The 22,269-nt window shown below is 42.2% G+C and overlaps 1 protein-coding gene across 1 annotated transcript in view; it reads right to left on the reverse strand.

The window, feature by feature from the left end:
* Window positions 1–22,269, reverse strand: part of LOC148316797 (uncharacterized) — an 82,151-nt gene that overhangs the window by 41,599 nt on the left and 18,283 nt on the right. The window contains exons 30-76 of the mRNA XM_088285988.1: window positions 21,922–21,951; window positions 21,525–21,668; window positions 21,245–21,412; window positions 20,936–20,965; window positions 20,454–20,597; window positions 20,174–20,341; window positions 19,011–19,040; window positions 18,614–18,757; window positions 18,334–18,501; window positions 18,025–18,054; window positions 17,543–17,686; window positions 17,263–17,430; window positions 16,100–16,129; window positions 15,703–15,846; window positions 15,423–15,590; window positions 15,114–15,143; window positions 14,632–14,775; window positions 14,352–14,519; window positions 13,189–13,218; window positions 12,792–12,935; window positions 12,512–12,679; window positions 12,203–12,232; window positions 11,721–11,864; window positions 11,441–11,608; window positions 10,278–10,307; window positions 9,881–10,024; window positions 9,601–9,768; window positions 9,292–9,321; window positions 8,810–8,953; window positions 8,530–8,697; window positions 7,367–7,396; window positions 6,970–7,113; window positions 6,690–6,857; window positions 6,381–6,410; window positions 5,899–6,042; window positions 5,619–5,786; window positions 4,456–4,485; window positions 4,059–4,202; window positions 3,779–3,946; window positions 3,470–3,499; window positions 2,988–3,131; window positions 2,708–2,875; window positions 1,545–1,574; window positions 1,148–1,291; window positions 868–1,035; window positions 559–588; window positions 77–220 (exon numbers count right to left, since the gene is read on the reverse strand). Coding sequence (XP_088142114.1) covers window positions 77–220; window positions 559–588; window positions 868–1,035; window positions 1,148–1,291; window positions 1,545–1,574; window positions 2,708–2,875; window positions 2,988–3,131; window positions 3,470–3,499; window positions 3,779–3,946; window positions 4,059–4,202; window positions 4,456–4,485; window positions 5,619–5,786; window positions 5,899–6,042; window positions 6,381–6,410; window positions 6,690–6,857; window positions 6,970–7,113; window positions 7,367–7,396; window positions 8,530–8,697; window positions 8,810–8,953; window positions 9,292–9,321; window positions 9,601–9,768; window positions 9,881–10,024; window positions 10,278–10,307; window positions 11,441–11,608; window positions 11,721–11,864; window positions 12,203–12,232; window positions 12,512–12,679; window positions 12,792–12,935; window positions 13,189–13,218; window positions 14,352–14,519; window positions 14,632–14,775; window positions 15,114–15,143; window positions 15,423–15,590; window positions 15,703–15,846; window positions 16,100–16,129; window positions 17,263–17,430; window positions 17,543–17,686; window positions 18,025–18,054; window positions 18,334–18,501; window positions 18,614–18,757; window positions 19,011–19,040; window positions 20,174–20,341; window positions 20,454–20,597; window positions 20,936–20,965; window positions 21,245–21,412; window positions 21,525–21,668; window positions 21,922–21,951 — 5,304 coding nt within the window. The remainder of the gene's footprint in view (window positions 1–76; window positions 221–558; window positions 589–867; window positions 1,036–1,147; window positions 1,292–1,544; window positions 1,575–2,707; window positions 2,876–2,987; window positions 3,132–3,469; window positions 3,500–3,778; window positions 3,947–4,058; window positions 4,203–4,455; window positions 4,486–5,618; window positions 5,787–5,898; window positions 6,043–6,380; window positions 6,411–6,689; window positions 6,858–6,969; window positions 7,114–7,366; window positions 7,397–8,529; window positions 8,698–8,809; window positions 8,954–9,291; window positions 9,322–9,600; window positions 9,769–9,880; window positions 10,025–10,277; window positions 10,308–11,440; window positions 11,609–11,720; window positions 11,865–12,202; window positions 12,233–12,511; window positions 12,680–12,791; window positions 12,936–13,188; window positions 13,219–14,351; window positions 14,520–14,631; window positions 14,776–15,113; window positions 15,144–15,422; window positions 15,591–15,702; window positions 15,847–16,099; window positions 16,130–17,262; window positions 17,431–17,542; window positions 17,687–18,024; window positions 18,055–18,333; window positions 18,502–18,613; window positions 18,758–19,010; window positions 19,041–20,173; window positions 20,342–20,453; window positions 20,598–20,935; window positions 20,966–21,244; window positions 21,413–21,524; window positions 21,669–21,921; window positions 21,952–22,269) is intronic.

Consider the following 22,269-nt stretch of genomic DNA (forward strand, 5'->3'; position numbering starts at 1 on the left):
CCACAGTTAAAAACATCAACTTAGAATTGCTTGTAACGTTTGTCCAGGAGCCCAATAAACTGAAATCAATTCTTACCTGTGGTCAAATTCCAACTTGTTAGTGTTAAATCATCTGCTATCTCTAATGCTAATGAGACATCAGCTACAGCGTCCCTCAGTCGATTAATTTTCTCTGATGCCTCGGTGTTGGTTGGAGTGTCCACCGCGATAACAATGTCAACTGAAGCAGAGCAGCAACACAGGGGACAGGACAGAAGAAAATAAGACCCCAAATGCAATCTACTAATCGCCTTTGCCTATTATATTAAAACAATTTCAATTGCCTCGGTTGCTGACTTAATATAATAAGATATCACCAAATCTGTCTGGAGTGAACACATCCTATACAGTCCAATCACACTGAAATGCTCAGAAAAGAGTGAAAGATAGATCCCTGCTATCAACGTGAATGCAATCTTTGTGTATGTACTGTCAATGAAATGTTAGTCCTTGACACTGCTTCCAAGAATGACCGTTAAATGAAGTCATAGAACAGTTATTTACACGTGTATGCAATACCTTGTGTTGGCGGTGCACATGGGCTGATAGCTGTGGAGCAAATTTAGGGAAAAAAAGAATTATATAATCGCTGAGAACAATATCCTCTTCAAATTCTACCCATCCATCTAATTTCCACTGTCTTTGTCCTCACTGGGGACGTGGATTTGTGTGGTGAGACAAACCCTGGACTGTTCATCAGCCAATCACAGGATATTAATTCTTTAGCATCTTAAAAAAAATATATAGTCCACTGACATTTGATGGGCACCAGCTATACTTGACTTTGACTGTCATTTCAACACATATGCAAGAGCTGGTTGCACTTACTTGAGATTGGTTTACAGGACTGTCCAAATGGAGGGATTCCATATATGCAATCACAGATTAATGGACTGGCATTGCTGCATGCACCATATTTGTCACACATCTCACATGACCAAGTAAAGGAATCTTCACATTGACACTCCGGTCCTCCGGTAGAGTTTAGAGGGCAGACTAGAAATGATGTTGTTCCCAAAGTAAGTATTAATGACACAGTCAAAAACATACAATTAGAATGGCTTGTAAGATTAGTCCACGAGCCTAACTAAGTGACACAAATTCTCACCTGTGGTCGAATTCCAACTTGTCAGTGTTAAATCATCTGCTACCTGGAATGCTAATGAGACATTAGCTACAGCGTTCCTCAGTCTATTAATTATCTCTGATGGCTCAGTGTTGGTTGGAGTGTCCACTTCGAGGACAATGTTAACTGAAGCGGAGGAACATCACATGGAACAAGAGAACATGTTACCCCAAATGCATTCTCCTCGTGTGAACACACCCTTTATCGTCTAATTACACTGGGATGCGAAGACATGAGTGAAGGTTGGATCACTGCTATTTACTTGACTGCTATCTTTAACTTTGTATGTTCTGTCAATGAAATGTTATTCCTTGAAATTATTTTCAACAATGACCTTTACATGAAGCCCTCAAAGAGTTATCGTACGTTTATGCAATACCTTCAATTGGTGGTGAACACGGGTCGATAGCTGTGGAGCAAATTTGGGGAAAAATGTTGTTAAATGTGTCTTGAAAGGCGGAAAACAATGTTCTCATCAAATTCTGTCCATCCATCTAAATTCCACCATTTTTCCTCACTGGGTTCATGGATGAGCTGGAGCCGCTCTCAACTGACTATGGTCAAGAGGTGAAATGAACCTTAAACTCTTCATCAGCCAATCACAATTCATCAATTGTTTATGATCCTTAACAATATATACATAGTCAATTGACCTTTGACTAAAATACAGCTAGCCACAAAAGAGCCAGGACGAACTTGAAGAATTCTAGTGTTCTGAATACCTAATAAGCCGTGGAGGGTTTGGACTGTCGTCTCTGAAGAAAAAATTCTATTCTGCGTGCTAGTTGGGCACACACTTGTGGATTCGCAGGGTGAACCTTTGCTCCCACCGTCAAGAAGTGGAGCCAATTTGTCTGGTCTAAGTTTGGGGTAATGGTCTTGGGGTAATGGCACTCTTCAGACAGCCTTGTGGACTTTGAAAAGGTTCTCAGGGTGCATTGCTTGAGCCAGAGTCGGATCCATAAGGCATCCGTCGAAATTCAATGACTGAATGGAATTCTTGTGGGGTTTTGAGCGCTAAGTGAACAAAGAAGGCTCACAGTTTGCCTGTCCACCTACATTACCAACCTCAATGATGGCTTTAATCATTGGGTAGTGACCTTAAGGACGGGATCGTAGTCAATAGCGTTGAAACCAAGCTTCTTCCGTGGGATGGCTGCCATATCCTTTGGCATAGGAATTGCAGCTCTGTCATGAAGCAGGTAGTCAGAGCCACTGCTTCTCCACATTGTGAGGAGGCCATTGAGTTGGTTCTCTCATCTAGGTGAGATGTTGCCCAAACACCTCACAGTGAAGTATTCCAATTTTGTCCGGTAGAGAGTTGACCCGGGGGCATGACTCTGGCACAGCTGGAGAGAGTATTTCCCCCAGATGTCCTGAATCCACCTCAGCCGAAGTGGCCAGACAGGGAAGTCTTGGCCTCCCATTTTTGACTGCTGTTCCTTCAACCCGAATGAGTTTGAGAAAATGGATGGATGGACACCATCAATGGTTTACTTTTATACACTGGCGTTTCAACTCTTTCACAGGAGCTGCACTTACTTGAGATTGGTTTACAGAACTGTCCAAACGGAGGGATTCCATATACGCAGTCACAGATTAATGGACTAGCATTGCTGCATGCACCATACGTGGCACAGATGTCACATGACCAAGTAAAGGAATCTTCACACTGACACTCAGGTTGTCCAGCAGAGTTTAGAGGGCAGGCTAGAAAGGATGTTGTTGCCATAGCAATTATTAGTTCCACAGTTAAAAACATCAACTTAGAATTGCTTGTAACGTTTGTCCAGGAGCCCAATAAACTGAAATCAATTCTTACCTGTGGTCAAATTCCAACTTGTTAGTGTTAAATCATCTGCTATCTCTAATGCTAATGAGACATCAGCTACAGCGTCCCTCAGTCGATTAATTTTCTCTGATGCCTCGGTGTTGGTTGGAGTGTCCACCGCGATAACAATGTCAACTGAAGCAGAGCAGCAACACAGGGGACAGGACAGAAGAAAATAAGACCCCAAATGCAATCTACTAATCGCCTTTGCCTATTATATTAAAACAATTTCAATTGCCTCGGTTGCTGACTTAATATAATAAGATATCACCAAATCTGTCTGGAGTGAACACATCCTATACAGTCCAATCACACTGAAATGCTCAGAAAAGAGTGAAAGATAGATCCCTGCTATCAACGTGAATGCAATCTTTGTGTATGTACTGTCAATGAAATGTTAGTCCTTGACACTGCTTCCAAGAATGACCGTTAAATGAAGTCATAGAACAGTTATTTACACGTGTATGCAATACCTTGTGTTGGCGGTGCACATGGGCTGATAGCTGTGGAGCAAATTTAGGGAAAAAAATAATTATATAATCGCTGAGAACAATATCCTCTTCAAATTCTACCCATCCATCTAATTTCCACTGTCTTTGTCCTCACTGGGGACGTGGATTTGTGTGGTGAGACAAACCCTGGACTGTTCATCAGCCAATCACAGGATATTAATTCTTTAGCATCTTAAAAAAAATATATAGTCCACTGACATTTGATGGGCACCAGCTATACTTGACTTTGACTGTCATTTCAACACATATGCAAGAGCTGGTTGCACTTACTTGAGATTGGTTTACAGGACTGTCCAAATGGAGGGATTCCATATATGCAATCACAGATTAATGGACTGGCATTGCTGCATGCACCATATTTGTCACACATCTCACATGACCAAGTAAAGGAATCTTCACATTGACACTCCGGTCCTCCGGTAGAGTTTAGAGGGCAGACTAGAAATGATGTTGTTCCCAAAGTAAGTATTAATGACACAGTCAAAAACATACAATTAGAATGGCTTGTAAGATTAGTCCACGAGCCTAACTAAGTGACACAAATTCTCACCTGTGGTCGAATTCCAACTTGTCAGTGTTAAATCATCTGCTACCTGGAATGCTAATGAGACATTAGCTACAGCGTTCCTCAGTCTATTAATTATCTCTGATGGCTCAGTGTTGGTTGGAGTGTCCACTTCGAGGACAATGTTAACTGAAGCGGAGGAACATCACATGGAACAAGAGAACATGTTACCCCAAATGCATTCTCCTCGTGTGAACACACCCTTTATCGTCTAATTACACTGGGATGCGAAGACATGAGTGAAGGTTGGATCACTGCTATTTACTTGACTGCTATCTTTAACTTTGTATGTTCTGTCAATGAAATGTTATTCCTTGAAATTATTTTCAACAATGACCTTTACATGAAGCCCTCAAAGAGTTATCGTACGTTTATGCAATACCTTCAATTGGTGGTGAACACGGGTCGATAGCTGTGGAGCAAATTTGGGGAAAAATGTTGTTAAATGTGTCTTGAAAGGCGGAAAACAATGTTCTCATCAAATTCTGTCCATCCATCTAAATTCCACAATTTTTCCTCACTGGGTTCATGGATGAGCTGGAGCCGCTCTCAACTGACTATGGTCAAGAGGTGAAATGAATCTTAAACTCTTCATCAGCCAATCACAATTCATCAATTGTTTATGATCCTTAACAATATATACATAGTCAATTGACCTTTGACTAAAATACAGCTAGCCACAAAAGAGCCAGGACGAACTTGAAGAATTCTAGTGTTCTGAATACCTAATAAGCCGTGGAGGGTTTGGACTGTCGTCTCTGAAGAAAAAATTGTATTCTGCGTGCTAGTTGGGCACACACTTGTGGATTCGCAGGGTGAACCTTTGCTCCCACCGTCAAGAAGTGGAGACAATTTGTCTGGTCTAAGTTTGGGGTAATGGTCTTGGGGTAATGGCACTCTTCAGACAGCCTTGTGGACTTTGAAAAGGTTCTCAGGGTGCATTGCTTGAGCCAGAGTCGGATCCATAAGGCATCCGTCGAAATTCAGTGACTGAATGGAATTCTTGTGGGGTCTTGAGCGCTAAGTGAACAAAGAAGGCTCACAGTTTGCCTGTCCACCTACATTACCAACCTCAATGATGGCTTTAATCATTGGGTAGTGACCTTAAGGACGGGATCGTAGTCAATAGCGTTGAAACCAAGCTTCTTCCGCGGGATGGCTGCCATATCCTTTGGCATAGGAATTGCAGCTCTGTCATGAAGCAGGTAGTCAGAGCCACTGCTTCTCCACATTGTGAGGAGGCCATTGAGTTGGTTCTCTCATCTAGGTGAGATGTTGCCCAAACACCTCACAGTGAAGTATTCCAATTTTGTCCGGTAGAGAGTTGACCCGGGGGCATGACTCTGGCACAGCTGGAGAGAGTATTTCCCCCAGATGTCCTGAATCCACCTCAGCCGAAGTGGCCAGACAGGGAAGTCTTGGCCTCCCATTTTTGACTGCTGTTCCTTCAACCCGAATGAGTTTGAGAAAATGGATGGATGGACACCATCAATGGTTTACTTTTATACACTGGCGTTTCAACTCTTTCACAGGAGCTGCACTTACTTGAGATTGGTTTACAGAACTGTCCAAACGGAGGGATTCCATATACGCAGTCACAGATTAATGGACTAGCATTGCTGCATGCACCATACGTGGCACAGATGTCACATGACCAAGTAAAGGAATCTTCACACTGACACTCAGGTTGTCCAGCAGAGTTTAGAGGGCAGGCTAGAAAGGATGTTGTTGCCATAGCAATTATTAGTTCCACAGTTAAAAACATCAACTTAGAATTGCTTGTAACGTTTGTCCAGGAGCCCAATAAACTGAAATCAATTCTTACCTGTGGTCAAATTCCAACTTGTTAGTGTTAAATCATCTCCTATCTCTAATGCTAATGAGACATCAGCTACAGCGTCCCTCAGTCGATTAATTTTCTCTGATGCCTCGGTGTTGTTTGGAGTGTCCACCGCGATAACAATGTCAACTGAAGCGGAGCAGCAACACAGGGGACAGGACAGAAGAAAATGAGACCCCAAATGCAATCTACTAATCGCCTTTGCCTATTATGTTAAAACAATTTCAATTGCCTCGGTTGCTGACTTAATATAATAAGATATCACCAAATCTGTCTGGAGTGAACACATCCTATGCAGTCCAATCACACTGAAATGCTCAGAAAAGAGTGAAAGATAGATCCCTGCTATCAACGTGAATGCAATCTTTGTGTATGTACTGTCAATGAAATGTTAGTCCTTGACACTGCTTCCAAGAATGACCGTTAAATGAAGTCATAGAACAGTTATTTACACGTGTATGCAATACCTTGTGTTGGCGGTGCACATGGGCTGATAGCTGTGGAGCAAATTTAGGGAAAAAAAGAATTATATAATCGCTGAGAACAATATCCTCTTCAAATTCTACCCATCCATCTAATTTCCACTGTCTTTGTCCTCACTGGGGACGTGGATTTGTGTGGTGAGACAAACCCTGGACTGTTCATCAGCCAATCACAGGATATTAATTCTTTAGCATCTTAAAAAAAATATATAGTCCACTGACATTTGATGGGCACCAGCTATACTTGACTTTGACTGTCATTTCAACACATATGCAAGAGCTGGTTGCACTTACTTGAGATTGGTTTACAGGACTGTCCAAATGGAGGGATTCCATATATGCAATCACAGATTAATGGACTGGCATTGCTGCATGCACCATATTTGTCACACATCTCACATGACCAAGTAAAGGAATCTTCACATTGACACTCCGGTCCTCCGGTAGAGTTTAGAGGGCAGACTAGAAATGATGTTGTTCCCAAAGTAAGTATTAATGACACAGTCAAAAACATACAATTAGAATGGCTTGTAAGATTAGTCCACGAGCCTAACTAAGTGACACAAATTCTCACCTGTGGTCGAATTCCAACTTGTCAGTGTTAAATCATCTGCTACCTGGAATGCTAATGAGACATTAGCTACAGCGTTCCTCAGTCTATTAATTATCTCTGATGGCTCAGTGTTGGTTGGAGTGTCCACTTCGAGGACAATGTTAACTGAAGCGGAGGAACATCACATGGAACAAGAGAACATGTTACCCCAAATGCATTCTCCTCGTGTGAACACACCCTTTATCGTCTAATTACACTGGGATGCGAAGACATGAGTGAAGGTTGGATCACTGCTATTTACTTGACTGCTATCTTTAACTTTGTATGTTCTGTCAATGAAATGTTATTCCTTGAAATTATTTTCAACAATGACCTTTACATGAAGCCCTCAAAGAGTTATCGTACGTTTATGCAATACCTTCAATTGGTGGTGAACACGGGTCGATAGCTGTGGAGCAAATTTGGGGAAAAATGTTGTTAAATGTGTCTTGAAAGGCGGAAAACAATGTTCTCATCAAATTCTGTCCATCCATCTAAATTCCACCATTTTTCCTCACTGGGTTCATGGATGAGCTGGAGCCGCTCTCAACTGACTATGGTCAAGAGGTGAAATGAACCTTAAACTCTTCATCAGCCAATCACAATTCATCAATTGTTTATGATCCTTAACAATATATACATAGTCAATTGACCTTTGACTAAAATACAGCTAGCCACAAAAGAGCCAGGACGAACTTGAAGAATTCTAGTGTTCTGAATACCTAATAAGCCGTGGAGGGTTTGGACTGTCGTCTCTGAAGAAAAAATTCTATTCTGCGTGCTAGTTGGGCACACACTTGTGGATTCGCAGGGTGAACCTTTGCTCCCACCGTCAAGAAGTGGAGCCAATTTGTCTGGTCTAAGTTTGGGGTAATGGTCTTGGGGTAATGGCACTCTTCAGACAGCCTTGTGGACTTTGAAAAGGTTCTCAGGGTGCATTGCTTGAGCCAGAGTCGGATCCATAAGGCATCCGTCGAAATTCAATGACTGAATGGAATTCTTGTGGGGTTTTGAGCGCTAAGTGAACAAAGAAGGCTCACAGTTTGCCTGTCCACCTACATTACCAACCTCAATGATGGCTTTAATCATTGGGTAGTGACCTTAAGGACGGGATCGTAGTCAATAGCGTTGAAACCAAGCTTCTTCCGTGGGATGGCTGCCATATCCTTTGGCATAGGAATTGCAGCTCTGTCATGAAGCAGGTAGTCAGAGCCACTGCTTCTCCACATTGTGAGGAGGCCATTGAGTTGGTTCTCTCATCTAGGTGAGATGTTGCCCAAACACCTCACAGTGAAGTATTCCAATTTTGTCCGGTAGAGAGTTGACCCGGGGGCATGACTCTGGCACAGCTGGAGAGAGTATTTCCCCCAGATGTCCTGAATCCACCTCAGCCGAAGTGGCCAGACAGGGAAGTCTTGGCCTCCCATTTTTGACTGCTGTTCCTTCAACCCGAATGAGTTTGAGAAAATGGATGGATGGACACCATCAATGGTTTACTTTTATACACTGGCGTTTCAACTCTTTCACAGGAGCTGCACTTACTTGAGATTGGTTTACAGAACTGTCCAAACGGAGGGATTCCATATACGCAGTCACAGATTAATGGACTAGCATTGCTGCATGCACCATACGTGGCACAGATGTCACATGACCAAGTAAAGGAATCTTCACACTGACACTCAGGTTGTCCAGCAGAGTTTAGAGGGCAGGCTAGAAAGGATGTTGTTGCCATAGCAATTATTAGTTCCACAGTTAAAAACATCAACTTAGAATTGCTTGTAACGTTTGTCCAGGAGCCCAATAAACTGAAATCAATTCTTACCTGTGGTCAAATTCCAATTTGTTAGTGTTAAATCATCTGCTATCTCTAATGCTAATGAGACATCAGCTACAGCGTCCCTCAGTCGATTAATTTTCTCTGATGCCTCGGTGTTGGTTGGAGTGTCCACCGCGATAACAATGTCAACTGAAGCAGAGCAGCAACACAGGGGACAGGACAGAAGAAAATAAGACCCCAAATGCAATCTACTAATCGCCTTTGCCTATTATATTAAAACAATTTCAATTGCCTCGGTTGCTGACTTAATATAATAAGATATCACCAAATCTGTCTGGAGTGAACACATCCTATACAGTCCAATCACACTGAAATGCTCAGAAAAGAGTGAAAGATAGATCCCTGCTATCAACGTGAATGCAATCTTTGTGTATGTACTGTCAATGAAATGTTAGTCCTTGACACTGCTTCCAAGAATGACCGTTAAATGAAGTCATAGAACAGTTATTTACACGTGTATGCAATACCTTGTGTTGGCGGTGCACATGGGCTGATAGCTGTGGAGCAAATTTAGGGAAAAAAAGAATGATATAATCGCTGAGAACAATATCCTCTTCAAATTCTACCCATCCATCTAATTTCCACTGTCTTTGTCCTCACTGGGGACGTGGATTTGTGTGGTGAGACAAACCCTGGACTGTTCATCAGCCAATCACAGGATATTAATTCTTTAGCATCTTAAAAAAAATATATAGTCCACTGACATTTGATGGGCACCAGCTATACTTGACTTTGACTGTCATTTCAACACATATGCAAGAGCTGGTTGCACTTACTTGAGATTGGTTTACAGGACTGTCCAAATGGAGGGATTCCATATATGCAATCACAGATTAATGGACTGGCATTGCTGCATGCACCATATTTGTCACACATCTCACATGACCAAGTAAAGGAATCTTCACATTGACACTCCGGTCCTCCGGTAGAGTTTAGAGGGCAGACTAGAAATGATGTTGTTCCCAAAGTAAGTATTAATGACACAGTCAAAAACATACAATTAGAATGGCTTGTAAGATTAGTCCACGAGCCTAACTAAGTGACACAAATTCTCACCTGTGGTCGAATTCCAACTTGTCAGTGTTAAATCATCTGCTACCTGGAATGCTAATGAGACATTAGCTACAGCGTTCCTCAGTCTATTAATTATCTCTGATGGCTCAGTGTTGGTTGGAGTGTCCACTTCGAGGACAATGTTAACTGAAGCGGAGGAACATCACATGGAACAAGAGAACATGTTACCCCAAATGCATTCTCCTCGTGTGAACACACCCTTTATCGTCTAATTACACTGGGATGCGAAGACATGAGTGAAGGTTGGATCACTGCTATTTACTTGACTGCTATCTTTAACTTTGTATGTTCTGTCAATGAAATGTTATTCCTTGAAATTATTTTCAACAATGACCTTTACATGAAGCCCTCAAAGAGTTATCGTACGTTTATGCAATACCTTCAATTGGTGGTGAACACGGGTCGATAGCTGTGGAGCAAATTTGGGGAAAAATGTTGTTAAATGTGTCTTGAAAGGCGGAAAACAATGTTCTCATCAAATTCTGTCCATCCATCTAAATTCCACCATTTTTCCTCACTGGGTTCATGGATGAGCTGGAGCCGCTCTCAACTGACTATGGTCAAGAGGTGAAATGAATCTTAAACTCTTCATCAGCCAATCACAATTCATCAATTGTTTATGATCCTTAACAATATATACATAGTCAATTGACCTTTGACTAAAATACAGCTAGCCACAAAAGAGCCAGGACGAACTTGAAGAATTCTAGTGTTCTGAATACCTAATAAGCCGTGGAGGGTTTGGACTGTCGTCTCTGAAGAAAAAATTGTATTCTGCGTGCTAGTTGGGCACACACTTGTGGATTCGCAGGGTGAACCTTTGCTCCCACCGTCAAGAAGTGGAGACAATTTGTCTGGTCTAAGTTTGGGGTAATGGTCTTGGGGTAATGGCACTCTTCAGACAGCCTTGTGGACTTTGAAAAGGTTCTCAGGGTGCATTGCTTGAGCCAGAGTCGGATCCATAAGGCATCCGTCGAAATTCAGTGACTGAATGGAATTCTTGTGGGGTCTTGAGCGCTAAGTGAACAAAGAAGGCTCACAGTTTGCCTGTCCACCTACATTACCAACCTCAATGATGGCTTTAATCATTGGGTAGTGACCTTAAGGACGGGATCGTAGTCAATAGCGTTGAAACCAAGCTTCTTCCGCGGGATGGCTGCCATATCCTTTGGCATAGGAATTGCAGCTCTGTCATGAAGCAGGTAGTCAGAGCCACTGCTTCTCCACATTGTGAGGAGGCCATTGAGTTGGTTCTCTCATCTAGGTGAGATGTTGCCCAAACACCTCACAGTGAAGTATTCCAATTTTGTCCGGTAGAGAGTTGACCCGGGGGCATGACTCTGGCACAGCTGGAGAGAGTATTTCCCCCAGATGTCCTGAATCCACCTCAGCCGAAGTGGCCAGACAGGGAAGTCTTGGCCTCCCATTTTTGACTGCTGTTCCTTCAACCCGAATGAGTTTGAGAAAATGGATGGATGGACACCATCAATGGTTTACTTTTATACACTGGCGTTTCAACTCTTTCACAGGAGCTGCACTTACTTGAGATTGGTTTACAGAACTGTCCAAACGGAGGGATTCCATATACGCAGTCACAGATTAATGGACTAGCATTGCTGCATGCACCATACGTGGCACAGATGTCACATGACCAAGTAAAGGAATCTTCACACTGACACTCAGGTTGTCCAGCAGAGTTTAGAGGGCAGGCTAGAAAGGATGTTGTTGCCATAGCAATTATTAGTTCCACAGTTAAAAACATCAACTTAGAATTGCTTGTAACGTTTGTCCAGGAGCCCAATAAACTGAAATCAATTCTTACCTGTGGTCAAATTCCAACTTGTTAGTGTTAAATCATCTCCTATCTCTAATGCTAATGAGACATCAGCTACAGCGTCCCTCAGTCGATTAATTTTCTCTGATGCCTCGGTGTTGGTTGGAGTGTCCACCGCGATAACAATGTCAACTGAAGCAGAGCAGCAACACAGGGGACAGGACAGAAGAAAATAAGACCCCAAATGCAATCTACTAATCGCCTTTGCCTATTATATTAAAACAATTTCAATTGCCTCGGTTGCTGACTTAATATAATAAGATATCACCAAATCTGTCTGGAGTGAACACATCCTATACAGTCCAATCACACTGAAATGCTCAGAAAAGAGTGAAAGATAGATCCCTGCTATCAACGTGAATGCAATCTTTGTGTATGTACTGTCAATGAAATGTTAGTCCTTGACACTGCTTCCAAGAATGACCGTTAAATGAAGTCATAGAACAGTTATTTACACGTGTATGCAATACCTTGTGTTGGCGGTGCACATGGGCTGATAGCTGTGGAGCAAATTTAGGGAAAAAAAGAATTATATAATCGCTGAGAACAATATCCTCTTCAAATTCTACCCATCCATCTAATTTCCACTGTCTTTGTCCTCACTGGGGACGTGGATTTGTGTGGTGAGACAAACCCTGGACTGTTCATCAGCCAATCACAGGATATTAATTCTTTAGCATCTTAAAAAAAATATATAGTCCACTGACATTTGATGGGCACCAGCTATACTTGACTTTGACTGTCATTTCAACACATATGCAAGAGCTGGTTGCACTTACTTGAGATTGGTTTACAGGACTGTCCAAATGGAGGGATTCCATATATGCAATCACAGATTAATGGACTGGCATTGCTGCATGCACCATATTTGTCACACATCTCACATGACCAAGTAAAGGAATCTTCACATTGACACTCCGGTCCTCCGGTAGAGTTTAGAGGGCAGACTAGAAATGATGTTGTTCCCAAAGTAAGTATTAATGACACAGTCAAAAACATACAATTAGAATGGCTTGTAAGATTAGTCCACGAGCCTAACTAAGTGACACAAATTCTCACCTGTGGTCGAATTCCAACTTGTCAGTGTTAAATCATCTGCTACCTGGAATGCTAATGAGACATTAGCTACAGCGTTCCTCAGTCTATTAATTATCTCTGATGGCTCAGTGTTGGTTGGAGTGTCCACTTCGAGGACAATGTTAACTGAAGCGGAGGAACATCACATGGAACAAGAGAACATGTTACCCCAAATGCATTCTCCTCGTGTGAACACACCCTTTATCGTCTAATTACACTGGGATGCGAAGACATGAGTGAAGGTTGGATCACTGCTATTTACTTGACTGCTATCTTTAACTTTGTATGTTCTGTCAATGAAATGTTATTCCTTGAAATTATTTTCAACAATGACCTTTACATGAAGCCCTCAAAGAGTTATCGTACGTTTATGCAATACCTTCAATTGGTGGTGAACACGGGTCGATAGCTGTGGAGCAAATTTGGGGAAAAATGTTGTTAAATGTGTCTTGAAAGGCGGAAAACAATGTTCTCATCAAATTCTGTCCATCCATCTAAATTCCACCATTTTTCCTCACTGGGTTCATGGATGAGCTGGAGCCGCTCTCAACTGACTATGGTCAAGAGGTGAAATGAATCTTAAACTCTTCATCAGCCAATCACAATTCATCAATTGTTTATGATCCTTAACAATATATACATAGTCAATTGACCTTTGACTAAAATACAGCTAGCCACAAAAGAGCCAGGACGAACTTGAAGAATTCTAGTGTTCTGAATACCTAATAAGCCGTGGAGGGTTTGGACTGTCGTCTCTGAAGAAAAAATTGTATTCTGCGTGCTAGTTGGGCACACACTTGTGGATTCGCAGGGTGAACCTTTGCTCCCACCGTCAAGAAGTGGAGCCAATTTGTCTGGTCTAAGTTTGGGGTAATGGTCTTGGGGTAATGGCACTCTTCAGACAGCCTTGTGGACTTTGAAAAGGTTCTCAGGGTGCATTGCTTGAGCCAGAGTCGGATCCATAAGGCATCCGTCGAAATTCAGTGACTGAATGGAATTCTTGTGGGGTCTTGAGCGCTAAGTGAACAAAGAAGGCTCACAGTTTGCCTGTCCACCTACATTACCAACCTCAATGATGGCTTTAATCATTGGGTAGTGACCTTAAGGACGGGATCGTAGTCAATAGCGTTGAAACCAAGCTTCTTCCGCGGGATGGCTGCCATATCCTTTGGCATAGGAATTGCAGCTCTGTCATGAAGCAGGTAGTCAGAGCCACTGCTTCTCCACATTGTGAGGAGGCCATTGAGTTGGTTCTCTCATCTAGGTGAGATGTTGCCCAAACACCTCACAGTGAAGTATTCCAATTTTGTCCGGTAGAGAGTTGACCCGGGGGCATGACTCTGGCACAGCTGGAGAGAGTATTTCCCCCAGATGTCCTGAATCCACCTCAGCCGAAGTGGCCAGACAGGGAAGTCTTGGCCTCCCATTTTTGACTGCTGTTCCTTCAACCCGAATGAGTTTGAGAAAATGGATGGATGGACACCATCAATGGTTTACTTTTATACACTGGCGTTTCAACTCTTTCACAGGAGCTGCACTTACTTGAGATTGGTTTACAGAACTGTCCAAACGGAGGGATTCCATATACGCAGTCACAGATTAATGGACTAGCATTGCTGCATGCACCATACGTGGCACAGATGTCACATGACCAAGTAAAGGAATCTTCACACTGACACTCAGGTTGTCCAGCAGAGTTTAGAGGGCAGGCTAGAAAGGATGTTGTTGCCATAGCAATTATTAGTTCCACAGTTAAAAACATCAACTTAGAATTGCTTGTAACGTTTGTCCAGGAGCCCAATAAACTGAAATCAATTCTTACCTGTGGTCAAATTCCAACTTGTTAGTGTTAAATCATCTCCTATCTCTAATGCTAATGAGACATCAGCTACAGCGTCCCTCAGTCGATTAATTTTCTCTGATGCCTCGGTGTTGGTTGGAGTGTCCACCGCGATAACAATGTCAACTGAAGCAGAGCAGCAACACAGGGGACAGGACAGAAGAAAATAAGACCCCAAATGCAATCTACTAATCGCCTTTGCCTATTATATTAAAACAATTTAAATTGCCTCGGTTGCTGACTTAATATAATAAGATATCACCAAATCTGTCTGGAGTGAACACATCCTATACAGTCCAATCACACTGAAATGCTCAGAAAAGAGTGAAAGATAGATCCCTGCTATCAACGTGAATGCAATCTTTGTGTATGTACTGTCAATGAAATGTTAGTCCTTGACACTGCTTCCAAGAATGACCGTTAAATGAAGTCATAGAACAGTTATTTACACGTGTATGCAATACCTTGTGTTGGCGGTGCACATGGGCTGATAGCTGTGGAGCAAATTTAGGGAAAAAAAGAATGATATAATCGCTGAGAACAATATCCTCTTCAAATTCTACCCATCCATCTAATTTCCACTGTCTTTGTCCTCACTGGGGACGTGGATTTGTGTGGTGAGACAAACCCTGGACTGTTCATCAGCCAATCACAGGATATTAATTCTTTAGCATCTTAAAAAAAATATATAGTCCACTGACATTTGATGGGCACCAGCTATACTTGACTTTGACTGTCATTTCAACACATATGCAAGAGCTGGTTGCACTTACTTGAGATTGGTTTACAGGACTGTCCAAATGGAGGGATTCCATATATGCAATCACAGATTAATGGACTGGCATTGCTGCATGCACCATATTTGTCACACATCTCACATGACCAAGTAAAGGAATCTTCACATTGACACTCCGGTCCTCCGGTAGAGTTTAGAGGGCAGACTAGAAATGATGTTGTTCCCAAAGTAAGTATTAATGACACAGTCAAAAACATACAATTAGAATGGCTTGTAAGATTAGTCCACGAGCCTAACTAAGTGACACAAATTCTCACCTGTGGTCGAATTCCAACTTGTCAGTGTTAAATCATCTGCTACCTGGAATGCTAATGAGACATTAGCTACAGCGTTCCTCAGTCTATTAATTATCTCTGATGGCTCAGTGTTGGTTGGAGTGTCCACTTCGAGGACAATGTTAACTGAAGCGGAGGAACATCACATGGAACAAGAGAACATGTTACCCCAAATGCATTCTCCTCGTGTGAACACACCCTTTATCGTCTAATTACACTGGGATGCGAAGACATGAGTGAAGGTTGGATCACTGCTATTTACTTGACTGCTATCTTTAACTTTGTATGTTCTGTCAATGAAATGTTATTCCTTGAAATTATTTTCAACAATGACCTTTACATGAAGCCCTCAAAGAGTTATCGTACGTTTATGCAATACCTTCAATTGGTGGTGAACACGGGTCGATAGCTGTGGAGCAAATTTGGGGAAAAATGTTGTTAAATGTGTCTTGAAAGGCGGAAAACAATGTTCTCATCAAATTCTGTCCATCCATCTAAATTCCACCATTTTTCCTCACTGGGTTCATGGATGAGCTGGAGCCGCTCTCAACTGACTATGGTCAAGAGGTGAAATGAATCTTAAACTCTTCATCAGCCAATCACAATTCATCAATTGTTTATGATCCTTAACAATATATACATAGTCAATTGACCTTTGACTAAAATACAGCTAGCCACAAAAGAGCCAGGACGAACTTGAAGAATTCTAGTGTTCTGAATACCTAATAAGCCGTGGAGGGTTTGGACTGTCGTCTCTGAAGAAAAAATTGTATTCTGCGTGCTAGTTGGGCACACACTTGTGGATTCGCAGGGTGAACCTTTGCTCCCACCGTCAAGAAGTGGAGACAATTTGTCTGGTCTAAGTTTGGGGTAATGGTCTTGGGGTAATGGCACTCTTCAGACAGCCTTGTGGACTTTGAAAAGGTTCTCAGGGTGCATTGCTTGAGCCAGAGTCGGATCCATAAGGCATCCGTCGAAATTCAGTGACTGAATGGAATTCTTGTGGGGTCTTGAGCGCTAAGTGAACAAAGAAGGCTCACAGTTTGCCTGTCCACCTACATTACCAACCTCAATGATGGCTTTAATCATTGGGTAGTGACCTTAAGGACGGGATCGTAGTCAATAGCGTTGAAACCAAGCTTCTTCCGCGGGATGGCTGCCATATCCTTTGGCATAGGAATTGCAGCTCTGTCATGAAGCAGGTAGTCAGAGCCACTGCTTCTCCACATTGTGAGGAGGCCATTGAGTTGGTTCTCTCATCTAGGTGAGATGTTGCCCAAACACCTCACAGTGAAGTATTCCAATTTTGTCCGGTAGAGAGTTGACCCGGGGGCATGACTCTGGCACAGCTGGAGAGAGTATTTCCCCCAGATGTCCTGAATCCACCTCAGCCGAAGTGGCCAGACAGGGAAGTCTTGGCCTCCCATTTTTGACTGCTGTTCCTTCAACCCGAATGAGTTTGAGAAAATGGATGGATGGACACCATCAATGGTTTACTTTTATACACTGGCGTTTCAACTCTTTCACAGGAGCTGCACTTACTTGAGATTGGTTTACAGAACTGTCCAAACGGAGGGATTCCATATACGCAGTCACAGATTAATGGACTAGCATTGCTGCATGCACCATACGTGGCACAGATGTCACATGACCAAGTAAAGGAATCTTCACACTGACACTCAGGTTGTCCAGCAGAGTTTAGAGGGCAGGCTAGAAAGGATGTTGTTGCCATAGCAATTATTAGTTCCACAGTTAAAAACATCAACTTAGAATTGCTTGTAACGTTTGTCCAGGAGCCCAATAAACTGAAATCAATTCTTACCTGTGGTCAAATTCCAACTTGTTAGTGTTAAATCATCTCCTATCTCTAATGCTAATGAGACATCAGCTACAGCGTCCCTCAGTCGATTAATTTTCTCTGATGCCTCGGTGTTGGTTGGAGTGTCCACCGCGATAACAATGTCAACTGAAGCAGAGCAGCAACACAGGGGACAGGACAGAAGAAAATAAGACCCCAAATGCAATCTACTAATCGCCTTTGCCTATTATATTAAAACAATTTCAATTGCCTCGGTTGCTGACTTAATATAATAAGATATCACCAAATCTGTCTGGAGTGAACACATCCTATACAGTCCAATCACACTGAAATGCTCAGAAAAGAGTGAAAGATAGATCCCTGCTATCAACGTGAATGCAATCTTTGTGTATGTACTGTCAATGAAATGTTAGTCCTTGACACTGCTTCCAAGAATGACCGTTAAATGAAGTCATAGAACAGTTATTTACACGTGTATGCAATACCTTGTGTTGGCGGTGCACATGGGCTGATAGCTGTGGAGCAAATTTAGGGAAAAAAAGAATTATATAATCGCTGAGAACAATATCCTCTTCAAATTCTACCCATCCATCTAATTTCCACTGTCTTTGTCCTCACTGGGGACGTGGATTTGTGTGGTGAGACAAACCCTGGACTGTTCATCAGCCAATCACAGGATATTAATTCTTTAGCATCTTAAAAAAAATATATAGTCCACTGACATTTGATGGGCACCAGCTATACTTGACTTTGACTGTCATTTCAACACATATGCAAGAGCTGGTTGCACTTACTTGAGATTGGTTTACAGGACTGTCCAAATGGAGGGATTCCATATATGCAATCACAGATTAATGGACTGGCATTGCTGCATGCACCATATTTGTCACACATCTCACATGACCAAGTAAAGGAATCTTCACATTGACACTCCGGTCCTCCGGTAGAGTTTAGAGGGCAGACTAGAAATGATGTTGTTCCCAAAGTAAGTATTAATGACACAGTCAAAAACATACAATTAGAATGGCTTGTAAGATTAGTCCACGAGCCTAACTAAGTGACACAAATTCTCACCTGTGGTCGAATTCCAACTTGTCAGTGTTAAATCATCTGCTACCTGGAATTCTAATGAGACATTAGCTACAGCGTTCCTCAGTCTATTAATTATCTCTGATGGCTCAGTGTTGGTTGGAGTGTCCACTTCGAGGACAATGTTAACTGAAGCGGAGGAACATCACATGGAACAAGAGAACATGTTACCCCAAATGCATTCTCCTCGTGTGAACACACCCTTTATCGTCTAATTACACTGGGATGCGAAGACATGAGTGAAGGTTGGATCACTGCTATTTACTTGACTGCTATCTTTAACTTTGTATGTTCTGTCAATGAAATGTTATTCCTTGAAATTATTTTCAACAATGACCTTTACATGAAGCCCTCAAAGAGTTATCGTACGTTTATGCAATACCTTCAATTGGTGGTGAACACGGGTCGATAGCTGTGGAGCAAATTTGGGGAAAAATGTTGTTAAATGTGTCTTGAAAGGCGGAAAACAATGTTCTCATCAAATTCTGTCCATCCATCTAAATTCCACCATTTTTCCTCACTGGGTTCATGGATGAGCTGGAGCCGCTCTCAACTGACTATGGTCAAGAGGTGAAATGAATCTTAAACTCTTCATCAGCCAATCACAATTCATCAATTGTTTATGATCCTTAACAATATATACATAGTCAATTGACCTTTGACTAAAATACAGCTAGCCACAAAAGAGCCAGGACGAACTTGAAGAATTCTAGTGTTCTGAATACCTAATAAGCCGTGGAGGGTTTGGACTGTCGTCTCTGAAGAAAAAATTGTATTCTGCGTGCTAGTTGGGCACACACTTGTGGATTCGCAGGGTGAACCTTTGCTCCCACCGTCAAGAAGTGGAGCCAATTTGTCTGGTCTAAGTTTGGGGTAATGGTCTTGGGGTAATGGCACTCTTCAGACAGCCTTGTGGACTTTGAAAAGGTTCTCAGGGTGCATTGCTTGAGCCAGAGTCGGATCCATAAGGCATCCGTCGAAATTCAGTGACTGAATGGAATTCTTGTGGGGTCTTGAGCGCTAAGTGAACAAAGAAGGCTCACAGTTTGCCTGTCCACCTACATTACCAACCTCAATGATGGCTTTAATCATTGGGTAGTGACCTTAAGGACGGGATCGTAGTCAATAGCGTTGAAACCAAGCTTCTTCCGCGGGATGGCTGCCATATCCTTTGGCATAGGAATTGCAGCTCTGTCATGAAGCAGGTAGTCAGAGCCACTGCTTCTCCACATTGTGAGGAGGCCATTGAGTTGGTTCTCTCATCTAGGTGAGATGTTGCCCAAACACCTCACAGTGAAGTATTCCAATTTTGTCCGGTAGAGAGTTGACCCGGGGGCATGACTCTGGCACAGCTGGAGAGAGTATTTCCCCCAGATGTCCTGAATCCACCTCAGCCGAAGTGGCCAGACAGGGAAGTCTTGGCCTCCCATTTTTGACTGCTGTTCCTTCAACCCGAATGAGTTTGAGAAAATGGATGGATGGACACCATCAATGGTTTACTTTTATACACTGGCGTTTCAACTCTTTCACAGGAGCTGCACTTACTTGAGATTGGTTTACAGAACTGTCCAAACGGAGGGATTCCATATACGCAGTCACAGATTAATGGACTAGCATTGCTGCATGCACCATACGTGGCACAGATGTCACATGACCAAGTAAAGGAATCTTCACACAGACACTCAGGTTGTCCAGCAGAGTTTAGAGGGCAGGCTAGAAAGGATGTTGTTGCCATAGCAATTATTAGTTCCACAGTTAAAAACATCAACTTAGAATTGCTTGTAACGTTTGTCCAGGAGCCCAATAAACTGAAATCAATTCTTACCTGTGGTCAAATTCCAACTTGTTAGTGTTAAATCATCTCCTATCTCTAATGCTAATGAGACATCAGCTACAGCGTCCCTCAGTCGATTAATTTTCTCTGATGCCTCGGTGTTGGTTGGAGTGTCCACCGCGATAACAATGTCAACTGAAGCAGAGCAGCAACACAGGGGACAGGACAGAAGAAAATAAGACCCCAAATGCAATCTACTAATCGCCTTTGCCTATTATATTAAAACAATTTCAATTGCCTCGGTTGCTGACTTAATATAATAAGATATCACCAAATCTGTCTGGAGTGAACACATCCTATACAGTCCAATCACACTGAAATGCTCAGAAAAGAGTGAAAGATAGATCCCTGCTATCAACGTGAATGCAATCTTTGTGTATGTACTGTCAATGAAATGTTAGTCCTTGACACTGCTTCCAAGAATGACCGTTAAATGAAGTCATAGAACAGTTATTTACACGTGTATGCAATACCTTGTGTTGGCGGTGCACATGGGCTGATAGCTGTGGAGCAAATTTAGGGAAAAAAAGAATTATATAATCGCTGAGAACAATATCCTCTTCAAATTCTACCCATCCATCTAATTTCCACTGTCTTTGTCCTCACTGGGGACGTGGATTTGTGTGGTGAGACAAACCCTGGACTGTTCATCAGCCAATCACAGGATATTAATTCTTTAGCATCTTAAAAAAAATATATAGTCCACTGACATTTGATGGGCACCAGCTATACTTGACTTTGACTGTCATTTCAACACATATGCAAGAGCTGGTTGCACTTACTTGAGATTGGTTTACAGGACTGTCCAAATGGAGGGATTCCATATATGCAATCACAGATTAATGGACTGGCATTGCTGCATGCACCATATTTGTCACACATCTCACATGACCAAGTAAAGGAATCTTCACATTGACACTCCGGTCCTCCGGTAGAGTTTAGAGGGCAGACTAGAAATGATGTTGTTCCCAAAGTAAGTATTAATGACACAGTCAAAAACATACAATTAGAATGGCTTGTAAGATTAGTCCACGAGCCTAACTAAGTGACACAAATTCTCACCTGTGGTCGAATTCCAACTTGTCAGTGTTAAATCATCTGCTACCTGGAATGCTAATGAGACATTAGCTACAGCGTTCCTCAGTCTATTAATTATCTCTGATGGCTCAGTGTTGGTTGGAGTGTCCACTTCGAGGACAATGTTAACTGAAGCGGAGGAACATCACATGGAACAAGAGAACATGTTACCCCAAATGCATTCTCCTCGTGTGAACACACCCTTTATCGTCTAATTACACTGGGATGCGAAGACATGAGTGAAGGTTGGATCACTGCTATTTACTTGACTGCTATCTTTAACTTTGTATGTTCTGTCAATGAAATGTTATTCCTTGAAATTATTTTCAACAATGACCTTTACATGAAGCCCTCAAAGAGTTATCGTACGTTTATGCAATACCTTCAATTGGTGGTGAACACGGGTCGATAGCTGTGAAGCAAATTTGGGGAAAAATGTTGTTAAATGTGTCTTGAAAGGCGGAAAACAATGTTCTCATCAAATTCTGTCCATCCATCTAAATTCCACCATTTTTCCTCACTGGGTTCATGGATGAGCTGGAGCCGCTCTCAACTGACTATGGTCAAGAGGTGAAATGAACCTTAAACTCTTCATCAGCCAATCACAATTCATCAATTGTTTATGATCCTTAACAATATATACATAGTCAATTGACCTTTGACTAAAATACAGCTAGCCACAAAAGAGCCAGGACGAACTTGAAGAATTCTAGTGTTCTGAATACCTAAT

Source organism: Idiotropiscis lumnitzeri, chromosome 21 (genome assembly GCF_059441095.1).
Source record: "Idiotropiscis lumnitzeri isolate Australia: NSW breed Sydney's pygmy pipehorse chromosome 21, RoL_Ilum_1.0, whole genome shotgun sequence".
NCBI classification, from domain to species: domain Eukaryota; kingdom Metazoa; phylum Chordata; class Actinopteri; order Syngnathiformes; family Syngnathidae; genus Idiotropiscis; species Idiotropiscis lumnitzeri.